Consider the following 12,896-nt stretch of genomic DNA (forward strand, 5'->3'; position numbering starts at 1 on the left):
AACACAGTTCCCCTTTCAAAGTAATAGTTTACTATGTATAACATTGCCATAAAATTGGAGGCAGTAGATCCAGTTTTACAATGTATCCGCACAAAACTGAGATGGATAAACAGTATAAACATGCAAATGAGTGTATAAAAAACAAAAAAAGGGGGGGGTTTAAATAAAGGTTGAATATAATAAAGTGCCAAAAAGGTATGTGGGTGTTCAAAAAAGAAAGGAAAAGCCTAATTTACATCTGTCCTGTTTGCCAGTTCATCTTGTTTCTAATCTTCCTTTAGGCAGCTAAAAACAAACCAGTCCAGAAAGCTGTCACTCTGTTAAGAGCCAGCACAGACTGGTTGCATTTGGTTTTCCATAGCCAAAGAGGCTCAACAGATGAAAAAGTTACTCCTGTTTATTGTCAGGTGAGTGTAATTCTATTTGACAACTGAAACAGGAAAATAAGTCTGTGATTACTAATGGCATCTTTAGTCATAACTGTCGTGGAGGCACATGCAAACATGGGATTTGTCTTATCAGATCAGGCACTGGTCCAGACAGTCTGGTGTCCAGTCTTTGCCAATAGATTCATTGTCAGTGCTGGCTTACTAGAGAGTGCTCTGTTGGGCATGACGAAAACATCTGACCTTTTCATCTGACATCGCTTCCTTCTGACTCTCCATCTCTCAAATGAAAGTCACAAAGCATTATGCCAGCCCTAATGTTTATCTGCCAGCCACATCTGACTGCATGGTTCAGCTGGGTCAGTCCATCCTCATCAGTACTGGCCTACATGGCTGCACAAATATATGAAGAGTTTCTTTTCTCATGAGCTGCTAAAAGAGCTTTTTAGGCTCAAAGTATTACCTTGCTCGGGTGAGATCCAGAGGCTTAGTCACTGCTTGTCGTATTTGACATCCATTAAAATAGAGTGAATCTCCATGGGCATAGGGTGCCAGCTGTCCGCATCCATTCCCTATCACTCCCCCCTGAATAGTTTCCCAGTTTATTTCAGTGACTCTTTCAGATTCAAAATTATCTTTAATATAACTGGGGAGGTCATGGCTAAAGCCAGAGCAGTCATCACCTAGAAATGACAGAGTGAAGTTATAAACCACACAAAATTCAAAAGAATTGATAAAATTGAGTTACAGTTCATTGTGATTCCATTCAAGGTTGAGGCCCAATATACAGTGTGACTACAGGCTGAGTATACCAGCAGATCTATTAATAATGTGCATATTGCTGTACAGCATTCATTTTTAGAAGACTGAGGCTGTGAGTCTTAATTTTTACAGTAATATAACTTCAAGAACTGCAATATCATTTCTCCTATTTTGCATTGATGCCTATATGAGAAACCTCAAATTGCCAGTTGAAGGGAAATATATCTAAACCAGGAAGGCATCCGATCTTATAAAGTTGAGACTCTCTTGGAAGACAATAAACACTGGCTGCACTCCCACAAAGTGCTTAGAATTTAACAAGGGTGCTCAAGTACCATTAGACATGTGCTTAGCTGCACTGAGGGATTAGAGCAAATGCTCTGACATAGCATTCTATGATACAGAACTGAGTCCATTACAGGTGCCAGTTGCCAACATCTTGTTTCCATGTACACATCCCATGGGAGTGGGTGCATCGTTCGAGTAAAAGGGTGGAAGCCATTTTTGGGTGGGCAGGTAGCCAAATTCTGCCTTCACTGAAGGCTAAATGGGCTTTACATACAATGCAGACAGGAGAGACTACTGACTCAAACCAGAAAGGGAAGGAGGAATAGTTAATTGCAGCTCTGACAGATTTTTAATTTAGAATTTGTTACTCAAGCAATCCAGTGATAAATTTAGACATATCACTTTTTGTGTTTAATTTTGACCTAGATGAGACTGTAGCAGATGTATAAGAACGAAATTGAAGAAATGAAACCTTGATATCCTTCATCACAAATGCAAATGGATCCAGTTGTGCAATATCCATGGCCACTGCAGAGCTTAGGGCACGCTTCCCCAATATACACGTGGTCAATCGCCCAGCTTTGTTTCTCTAGTTCTTCTCCCTTCTGAATCCACCTGAACTGAGTTGCACTGTAAATACCAAAATCCAAACACTGTATTACGATATCTAGCAATTAAGCACATCTGTTCAGTGATGTTCAAATACACTAGCAGCAGATGAAATGAAAAATGTCTTGTGAAAGGGCTGTGATTTCAGTAACTGGAAAGACCCACCCTGAATGGGTAGCTGCTATGTCACTGGCAGTAGCCAGTTCTGTTAATAAAAAGCTTTCTGAAAAACATGAATTATGTATCAGGTTTAAATCCACCAATAAAGAAACATTTTTTAATTCACCAGTTGTTCCAAGTGAACAGTGCCAGCAAGACAGCTGGCACTTTGTAAGTCCACAGAAAGCTGACCTTTCAGTAACCTACCTGGATGAGACATGATCAGGCAGCTGGATAGTTATTCTTCTCCACATGGAGCTGTTGACAGAGTTATAGATGGTAGCTTCGTGGAATTGAAATGGGGAGCAGCCAATACTATTAGATGAGGAAGGAAGACAGTGTGTCTGGACGAGCTGCCATGAGTCTGTCCTGTAGGAAACAAACAAAAAAATGACTTAGAACAACTGAAAGAATATTGAAAGGGAAGCAGGTCATGGCATTGCCTGTCTTATTAAACAAACCCAAGAGATTGTCAGTAATAGTTTCCATGCTCGTTCCGTAGAACAACTAGACAAGAAGTGAGAAGCTGAAGCACTGCTGCAACCAGGGAGGTCTTTCAAGCATTAGGTTTTCATGCTGTGAAGCCCTTGATGGTGGTACACACAGCAGAGTCCCAAAGCTCATCTGGTTTGGCATGACAGAAGGAACTATTGAGGAGTCTCTTCCTTAGTCTCTCTCTTACAGTATTCAAAAGAGTCCCAACAGAATTTGCTTCATGTTCTCCTACAGTCATTTCAGCACAGAATATGCCTTCGCTTTTATAAATTATAATGCATTATTATACAGCCACACAGGATACAGTGTTATTAATTGTTCACTAGCTGAAAAACAATTCAGAGTTAAGTAAGTCCCACTTGGTCCTGTATCATACTAAGCCAACAGTTTCCTGTGACTGTGGTTTTCTGCAAGCACATGTTTAACAGGAATATGCTCATTACTGCAACTGCAAACTCAATGCCATGAATCTGTCAACATCTGGGATAAATTACAAAGAACATTTATGGGAGTTATGTAGACAAATCCCAGTGCTTGCACACAGGCTTTGTTCAGATCCTGCTACAAGATGAATAGCCAAGTTATTGCTTTAATAAACAAAAGCACTCTAGGTTTTTTAATATAATTTTGTTTTTTTTAGGCCTACATATTCTGCTGTCATTACCTGGCATCCTTTGTATACTCCAGCATCACAGAGTGCAGGTCCCCACAAGAAGTTGCCTCACAGCCAACCACGATCTATAGCACAAATAATATTGGCTGCTATAACAATTCAGGTAGACATTAATGTGATATATAATGAAGTCTTGCTCTTCTTTTTTTTCTTTATGGGGTATGTAAAACAGATAGCCAACTTAGATCTTGGACAAAATCCATCAAAAGTGGATGTAAAACAAAAGATGCAGCACTTCAGATATGAATTAATGGATTTCACTTTATTGCTACTGTTATTGTCAAATAATAGAATCCTAACACTGCATTCCTAAAGTTCGAATTAGATATCTAAATAAACTGTTCTGAAACACAAAGATGCGGTAGCTCCTTGGCATTTCAGGAAGTTAAGTACTTAACTACAAGTTAATTATGTATGACATTTATAACGTATAATGATAAACATATGGTTATAAACCTCAAGTCAATCCAATTTGAGAACAGGATTATTCTGACTATTTAAAACAATAGACATATTTGTGTTATATTAGAGTGGAAAGGTTACAGTACCCAATGTACAGAACTGAATAGATACCAAAAAGCTAAATTTTAAGAGCTTCAACACCAAATGGCAGACATGCACTAAAGCTGAGTTCTTAGTTTAGAAATAAAATCTTTGCTGTAACTGGTGAAGGAAAAGGAGAGAGTCAGGAGAGAGAAACTTTGCAATGAGAGTTTAGTAATGTGAACTATTAAATGGTGGTTGGTTATAGAATCATAGAATAGTTAGGGTTGGAAAGGACCTTAAGATCATTTAGTCCCAACCCCCCTGCCACGGGCAGGGACACCTCACACTAAACCATGTCACCCAAGGCTCTGTCCAACCTGGCCTTGAACATCATAGTTTTGGCCTTAAAACAGGGGAAGAAGATGACAGGCTGGGTAAAATAAGAAGCTTGGGGTGGGTCTTGGTTTCAGCAGTAAAAAGCATGCCATACTCCTCTTTTATAATTTCCTTGAAGGTGGCATGCTCTGTGAGTGGGGGAAGCGGTGCTTTAGGAATTACATTAAGCAGTCAATGTAAAATAAGCAACAATGTTGTGAAAAGATGAAAATATTGATTAGTGGAAGATGGAAAATTCTGGAACTGTCTTGTGAAACAGAAGAGCAAGAAAAAAACCATAACAAGAAAATGGGTGACTATTTTGGTAACCCTGCTTTCATAATAGTTCCTGGCTTATTGAAGATGTGGTGCCTGGGGAAGGGCCTAGAGCATTCCTGGACAATAACTGTGAGTTGCCTTTGGACCTGTGCAGAATTCTATCCTAAACCAAAGTAAAATATTTAGAAGTGTTTCTCTGATTATTTAGGTGATTTGCCATGACACAAGTAGTTAGAAGGGGTATTCCTGCTTGAGCACTTCTGCATTTTCCGTAAGCCAGTCTTCTCCAGCCTGCCTCTACTTTGCCTTTTCTGCTTATTCATGAGTTAGGGGAAAACAGCATGTTCTGCATGCTGTGTATTCTGACCTTAAAAAATAATGCCTATTCTATCTGATGATCCAGTAATTTAAGGAAAAAGGGATTAGACTTCCAATTCCTCTCAGTAACCCCAAAGCATGCAGTCAGAATAATTTGATATTTAACATTATGCAACCTTTCTGGTTCCCATTACCTGCATTTTAGAATTTCTTTTAAATGCTAATAAAATGCCATTATTAATTATTCATCAAATTGGGCATCCTAGTTGGAAGAAGAATAATTTCTGGAGACACATTTGGTGATTTTTCACTGCATACTTTACTTTGGAAAGAGAGAGAGAACATTTCTTACTTTAAACTGCATCATGTATCCTGGCTGTATAATGAGCTCCCTGGAGGACAGGATGTTGTGTGTTTTGTCTTTTTTCTTATTTGGCCAGTAGAGATGGAATGATGGATTTCCACAGAACCCTGCAGTCCTGACTGCATTGGGGTAAAAACTCCAGTTTTCTTCATGAGAGGTGCCTTCTATTAAGATGAGTTAAATACAATTAATGCATTATATTGATAAATATCAAGGCTTGGTAATGATTCCACAGAATGATTAGATACAGTACTTTAGTGACATGAACACTAAATTTATGCTACCTGTCATGACAAACACAGTAAGTAAGCTACTAACAGACAGTGAAAACCTCAGCTCCAGAGAGGTAATTAAAATGTTTAAATAATAGTACTTTAAAAAAAAATGATTAAAAAAACCTTTACTACCATGAATTTAAATGAAATTAGTTGGACTGAAATAAAAAAAAATTGCCTTTTTTATAGTTATATACATATATATACACACACTTACATATCTGAATATACATGTATATGTATTTACACACCCCTATCAGTAGCATGAAGAATAGCATAATTAACAGCATTAGTCTACAAAATGAAAACATCTGCTTGCAAGCTCACAGGTTTTCTCTTAGATAAGATAATGCCAGACAACAGATTAGCTGCCACAGCCTTTCTTACCATCATCAAACGTATCTACCAGCTGGCTGGGGTTGATCTCTGCTCCTCCGATCAGGATGTTATCCAGCGCCCACTGCGCCCGGTCCGGGCCTGAAACCACAATTCCATTGCTGATGGTGAAAGGCTGCCACCAACGCAAGCGGGTTGTATTGGTCAGAGCGTGTTCAGGGAGGAGGATGTAGTCATGCCTGACCGAGATGTATTTTTGGTAATCCATCTCATGAAGCAAAGTCCAGGTTATCCCTAGAATGAAAAGATGCAGGTTTAGTAATAAAAACAAGTGTATGGTACAATCATCTAAAAGATTAAAGATAATAAGAAGTAATAATAAAAAATAATAGCTATGGCCTTCTGATGGACAAGTCTTAACTTCTAAAGGTAGCTGGCAACTGTACTCGTTTCAAGAGCAATTTTGTAATCACATAGAATAACTGAATTGTCCGGAAGCTACTGACTACTGAAATCAGGCAAGAGGATTATGGAAAACTGAGCAACAGATGGAAATTTTAGATGGCGAAAAAATTTGTAAGGACAAAAATAACTTTACAGTTAAAAATGATCTTATTTTGGATATCTCCAACAATTTCTCAGGTATTCATGATGATTGAATAGAGAACAAGGCTTTAGCTTAGCTGAAATTACAGGATGTACTTGCCTCCATCAGTGGAATAGTCTAGCAGTACTCCCTCCTTTCTGCAAGTTGGTCTGTGGCATGTTGTCATGTTGTTTTCACTCCCAATTCTCCCCCAGTATTGTAGAAATCTAAGAGTAAATGTGTAAGTTTACATCTGTTAAAGATCTGCACAAATCAGTAAGTTTGGTTTCTATTAGCAGACGTGCTGAAAATGTTCAAAATGGCAGCATTTTTAAGGATGTAAAATCAATGTACCAGTAGAACACAGGTTTCCAAAAACATTGCCTGGTAATTCTCATGGGAACCTCATGAAATCTGGCAACGTCCTGCCCCTGGGAAAGATAACTCCTTGCAGTGGTACTGGCTGGGGACTGACTGCCTGGGAGCTTCTTTGCTAACAGCTGCCTAGGAGTCCTCATGGAGAGGAAGCTCAGCATGAGCTAACAAGGTGCCCTTACACAAATGAAGTACGTAAGCTGATAAACTGAGGCAAAGTCAATGGAAGCCACTGAAATGGTTGGGGCTAGAGCACATGCCCTGTGAGGAGAGGCTGCAGGACCATGGCTGATTCAGCCTGGAGAAGATGGCTGGGTATGGGAGACTGTGGGCTTCCTCACCAGGCATAATGGAGAAGGGAGGAAATCACTGTGAGGGTAATTCAACACTGAATCAAGTTGTCCAGAGAGACCAAGGAATCTCTGTCCTTGGAGGTTTTTCAAGACCCAACAGGACAAAGCCCTGAACAACCTCATCTGAATTCAGTGTTGACCTGTCTTTGAGCATGAGGTTGGACTAGAGACTCCTGGAGGCTCCTTCCTTCCTGAAAGCTTTTATGATTCAGCTAGTTCTTACTGAATTACAGAGGTGAGAGCATGTGGCTTCATTAAACCCATACAGTCAAGGGGAATGATGCTGAAGTTGCCTCTAGTCATCATCATGTCCTTAGCTTGTCTAAACTGGCATAATTCCATTGCTTTCCTACTCATCCTTTTCTACAGCATGTGAGTGAAGTAGGTCTTGTTTGGGCACCCAAGAGAGCACAACCAGCAGAGGTTATGTTCTGAACTCAGTGAGAGAAACAGCTGATGCCTCCAGGAGTGGAGACAGTGATGCCCAGGAGACTGTGGTGTCTCAATGACTTCAGGACATCCCAGGGGAAGGGAATCTGCTGCTTTACCTGCACAGAACAGGCTGTTCTCATTCTTGTAGGGTGAGCCTTGCTCTCTGTGACTCATCTGAAAGCATCAGTGCTTTGAGAATCATAACTCATCAGTGTCTACCTGAAACAGCACTGTGCTTGTGATGGCCTAGGAGTTCCCTGAGCTATAAGCTATGTTACCTGCTGTTTTGTCAGTGTTTAACAGAGTTCCCCATTTAAATGACATAGAAACATGACCTACTTTGCCCCCCGCAGGTCCAGATCCTGAGTGACAGCTTGCCTCACAGTTGCACCTCCAAAATACAGAGTTGTATCTTCTGCGAGAATCCCACACTCGGTACAGGTATTTCCACCTTCTAAGGACATCCATAAATCTGGTTTAATTTCTTCATTGTCAAAGCGCTCTTTCAGGAAAGTCTGTAAGTAAAGTGTTTAACATAAAGCACGGGTAATTATGATCTGAAGCCTTTGTGATGATCACAGCTGGCACTGAGCTAAACATGGTTGAAGGCTCATGAACACTGTAAGAATTTTTTTTCAGGGTGGCTGAACATAGTCACTTTTGGCTGGATATTTGGCCACTTGAACTGAATTGGCTAAATGTGAATATACATTACGGCTGGGTTCTAACATACTTGGGAGTAATCCAGCACACTAAAATCTGCATGTGCAAATGAATGAGTGTATTGGGTTTGTGTGGCAATGTTTTGGTAGCAGTGGGCCTACTGGGGTGGCTTCTGTGAGGAGCTGCTAGAAGCTTTCCCCTTGTCTGATGGAGCCCATGCCAGAAGGCTTCAAGATGGACCTGCTGCTGGCCAAGGCTGAGCCCATCAGGAACACTGGGAGAGCCTCGGGAATGATGTGTTTAGGAAGGGGGGAAAACCATACAACAGCAACTGCAGCCAGAGGGAGAATACGTGAGAGAAACAGCCCTGCAGACCCCAAGGTCAGTGCAGAAGAAGGGAAGAGGTGCTCCAGATGCCAGAGCAGATTCCCCTGCAGCCCATGGTACAGCCCATGGTGAGGCAGCTGTGCCCCTGCAGCATATGGAGGTCCATGGTGGAGCATTCCACCTGCAGCCCAGGGAGGACACCACACTGGAGAAGGGGGCTGTCTATGGAGCAGGCCCTGTGGAGAGAGGAGCCCAGACTGGAGCAGTTTTGATGCAGGACTTATGTCCCCATGGGGGATCCACACTGGAGCAATTAATGAAGTCCATGTGAAGGACTCACATTAGAGAAGTCCATGGAGGACTGTCTCCCATGGGATGGACCCCATGATGGAGCAGGGGAAGAGTATGAGGAGTCCTCCCCTGAGGTGGAAGGAGAGGCAGAGGCAATGTGTGATGAAGTGACCATGACCCCCATTCCCTGGCCCTCTGTGCTGCTGGTGGGGAGGAGGTAGAAAATTAGGGAGCAAAGTTAAGCCCAGGAAGAAGAGAGGAGTGGAGGGAAGGTGTTTTCAAGATTTAGTTTTTGTTTCTCATTATCCTACTCTGACTTGATTGGTAAGAAATTAAATTTGTTTCCCCAAGTTGAATCCGTTTTGCCTACGACAGTAACTGGTGAGTGATCTCTCCCTGCCCTTATCTTGACCTACGAGCCTTTCACTCCCCTGTCCAGCTGAGGAGGGCAGTGATGGAGTGGCTTTCATGGGCACCTGGCTTGCAGCCAGGGTCAAGCCACCACAATGGGTCTAGTTCATAGCTATGATTATTATAGAATATGTAACAGCACTCCAGTACATACCTAATATATATGGGAGAAACTGCTATTCTGTATTTTTTCCCCAGCAAAACCAGTACCACAATGAAATTTTAGGGTTATGGTAGTGAATATGCATTTATGCAACTGTCTGCATGTATTTGAATAGAATATATCTCTGATTTTCACTTACCTCCAGGTGTGCAGTAAAAGCAATGCCATGACTGAAATCCTGGCCTTAAGGAGATAGTAGTAAAACTCCCCTAAAATTGCTAGGATTTTATCCCAAATGTCCTTAATGTGAAGAATACATTACTAATTAAAAAAACTGCAAACAGATAATGATATTTGTTCATGTAATTAGTATCTCAGATAAAAACCAGGTTATAATCATTCAAATGTTACGGTAACTGAAAAGTTAAATAGCTATATTCTCTTTATACAGAATGCTGCTTAACCTGTTGTTTTTGTGGAGCACACACCTATTCTGTTCTTATGTGATGCAAAAAATATTAGATGATAAACACTGCATTTTAAACTAATCTGAGGCTCCTTACACACTTTTCTAAATACGCTATGTTTTAAAAATATTTTAACTTTTAAATTACCAGTATTGAATTAGATTTTACTCTCTTATTATAGAGTTAACACTATTATCAGCTAGGTGAATTAATTTTATGTCAATTTCTTGTACTTTCTACTTCAGTAAGCTTTTTTATGATAAAGAAAATCTTTCTACAGGTCTTGATCGAATACAATCATATGTGCAAGGGTGATTTAGATCATACAATGGTGACCTAAGGATGAACAGCGAACTTTACCATAACTTTTTTAGGCAGTGTTATTTGCAAAGGAACAAACCTGTTCTTGGATACTGCACTAACAGTTTTGTTAAAAAATGATAAAATGGTGGAAAATAGATTTGAGTATCTTCAGGCTGACAGGAATCAAAGATAAATTTCAAGTGGGATCAATCTCTCCTCTCTCAGCTAAACACATGGGAAAATTAACTCTTTAAAACATGCAGTAAATTTACCTTCAGTGTTTGGGTCAAATAGCAGTTTGGACCCGAATACCCAGGATCACAGATGCATTGCTCATTCAGGCAGTCTCCATGACCTCTGCAGTTTTCCAGACAGCCAGGGCCCAGATAGAAATTATCAATGGCCCACTGCATATCTGAGTATTTCTGGTAGAACCGAAACCTCACAGGACTAGATATAAAGGAATAAAGAAAAACAGACTTATGTATAAAACAATTTTGCTCAACTGAAAGAAGTTGAGTGAAACACAAAATATTTATGACTGAACTATTCTCCAAGCTTCCACAAGTAATATCTCACAGCATCTGTTAAAATTGATTTTATACTTATCCATATCTTCTTCTTCACACATGTACTACCTATGATATATGGATGGATTCCAAGCACTGTTGGGGAAGAAATGGCTATTCTGGCTTCTTGTGAAAGAATTTCAATTTTGGTTATACTTCCTGAGAAAATGACTCAAAGACTATAAAGGATTTTAATTTTGCAGAAAAAGACAAATGGTTTGCATATGTGTGGCTACTGCAGACAATAAAAGTAATTTTCCCACTCACTAAGGTCATAGATCTACTCTCTAATTGACTGCGGCTGTCTGAACAGAGGAGAGAAGACTGCAGAGAAGCAAGGATAACTTTGCTGGCTGTTCAGACATGGTCAGTCTTGATTGACAGGAAACAAAGTTTTGCAGCATACGTAATGAATGTGGATGCTGCTGGTCTGCACTTTCCTTGAAAGAAAAAGAATAGGCAGATGTACCCTCTGTTGTGTTTTTCAGAAGGTACTGAATCCATGACAAAATGAGTAATAAATTCATACTTACTTGCCCACAAGGTTTTCAGGCAGTGAGTAAGTTACTCTTTTCCATCCTTTTGTGGGAAAGAAGACAGATGGCTGTGAAACACTCCCAGAGCATTTGGGATCAGCTGGTAAACACTGAGGTACTAAGTAACTCCAGCTAACGCCGAAGTCAGTGGAGTACTGCACGTGGACCTGATTTTGTGCAAGTTTTTCTGAGGTTTTACATCCAACAGAAACCTAACAAAGAAGAGAACATAAATAAATTACAATTAATTGTGGTGATGGCTAGTTTAAAAAAATGTTTGTACCTGAAAACTGACTGTAGAATTTTCTTCTGTTAATAATGGCATTAACAGTGCTTGTATGGTACCTGTCATCCACAGATTTCGTCAATATTTGCAAGATTAAGAACAGGTACCAAATTCTGAGATTCACTTTCTTCTAGTTAGCTCACTTTTTTGGATTTCCAGGTTTTGACACTTGTCTCTTACACCCCAGTATCCTATGACTAATAATCTTCACTCGCACACAGCCTAAGATCTGAATACTTCAGAGGAGGCCACCCAACTCGGTTATGTTTGGCAGACCATCTTTATGGGAGAGATGTGCAAAGGGCTCTACAACTTCCACATATCACTGGGTTATTTCTTTAATTTAGGTAAAGGGGTATATAAAGGACAGTTTGTGTGCAGGTTTGGTGTGAATGCATGACAACACAGGAGCACTGTTGTGTAGTTTGGAGCTGCTTTTTCCTCACCAAGCAGCTGTAACAAAATAGACACCTTGTATATGCATAATACCCTTATTACATGATGTCCATACAACTGCTGTGCTGGAGGAGAAGGGTGCGTCATCTCTGGGAACAGCCTGTGGTATTAAAGCTGACCGACATGGAGCCGGTAAGAAAACTGAGGATGGACTAATAACAGTTTTCCCTGCAGGGAATGGCTCATGCATAGGCCTATACATCATTCTACCTCCTAAAAGATCTACTCAGACTTGGAGCAAAACGTGGTTTGGAATAATTGTATTGCAGACAGAGACTACCTTGAACTGCATGATCCAGCCTTCTGTGGGAGTCAGGTCATGGGTGACTGCGTAGACCTCTCTGCCATCATGGCTCCCGCAGATCATGACACCATCAGGAGAATCACAAAATCTCTCAATCGAGCAATCATCGTGGAATAACCAGTGTTCATTCACTTGAAAATAAGTGGCAACATCAGTAATATACAATGACAATAGAAATGAAAGAGAACAGGGAGTTGTCTTAACCACTAAAGGTGATTCATGGCTTTGTTTTTCAGCCGATGTGGGAATTATTTAGTATTGCTCCTGAGAATGCCAGTACCTCATCTTTCCCATGTACATATTAATTACATTTATCACATTTTTTGCTTAAAGCACCTCTTACTACTCTCTTACCTAAGTAAAATAGCATTATTTTTTAATGCTTAAGTAATGATCTGAGACTTATTCAGAATGTAAACTGGATATTATGGGAGAACTTTTTAATGGGTGTTGTCTACATGTCTCCACAAAGGGTAGGTACCCCAGCACAACTAACTTGTTATAGGTAATAAGTTGTTAAGCCTTGTAAACATTCAGAAATATATCCTCTACAAAATTTAGTTGTTAAATGTAACTTAACACCCCTAAAGAGTGTCAAAAACGTCAGGAAATAGGAGCCAGATACTCAG

At 40.2% G+C, this 12,896-nt stretch overlaps 1 protein-coding gene and 1 long non-coding RNA gene across 3 annotated transcripts in view; one reads left to right on the forward strand and one right to left on the reverse strand.

Moving 5' to 3' along the window:
* The window catches only part of RELN (reelin), a 283,813-nt gene that overhangs the window by 10,890 nt on the left and 260,027 nt on the right, over positions 1-12,896 (reverse strand). For both annotated transcript variants that reach the window (XM_057417876.1, XM_057417875.1), the window contains exons 51-61: positions 12,244-12,398; positions 11,219-11,433; positions 10,389-10,566; positions 7,891-8,066; positions 6,512-6,618; positions 5,857-6,099; positions 5,183-5,358; positions 3,364-3,437; positions 2,412-2,573; positions 1,909-2,066; positions 850-1,069 (exon numbers count right to left, since the gene is read on the reverse strand). In XM_057417876.1, coding sequence (XP_057273859.1) covers positions 850-1,069; positions 1,909-2,066; positions 2,412-2,573; positions 3,364-3,437; positions 5,183-5,358; positions 5,857-6,099; positions 6,512-6,618; positions 7,891-8,066; positions 10,389-10,566; positions 11,219-11,433; positions 12,244-12,398 — 1,864 coding nt within the window. The remainder of the gene's footprint in view (positions 1-849; positions 1,070-1,908; positions 2,067-2,411; positions 2,574-3,363; positions 3,438-5,182; positions 5,359-5,856; positions 6,100-6,511; positions 6,619-7,890; positions 8,067-10,388; positions 10,567-11,218; positions 11,434-12,243; positions 12,399-12,896) is intronic.
* The window catches only part of LOC130603823 (uncharacterized), a 34,355-nt gene that overhangs the window by 8,416 nt on the left and 13,043 nt on the right, over positions 1-12,896 (forward strand). The window contains exon 3 of the long non-coding RNA XR_008973292.1: positions 3,340-3,475. This is a non-coding gene — a long non-coding RNA (uncharacterized LOC130603823). The remainder of the gene's footprint in view (positions 1-3,339; positions 3,476-12,896) is intronic.

Source organism: Pezoporus wallicus, unplaced genomic scaffold (assembly GCF_028554395.1).
Source record: "Pezoporus wallicus isolate ANWC-B61680 ecotype Strahan unplaced genomic scaffold, APGP_CSIRO_Pwel_v1 contig_5542, whole genome shotgun sequence".
NCBI classification, from domain to species: Eukaryota; Metazoa; Chordata; class Aves; order Psittaciformes; family Psittacidae; genus Pezoporus; species Pezoporus wallicus.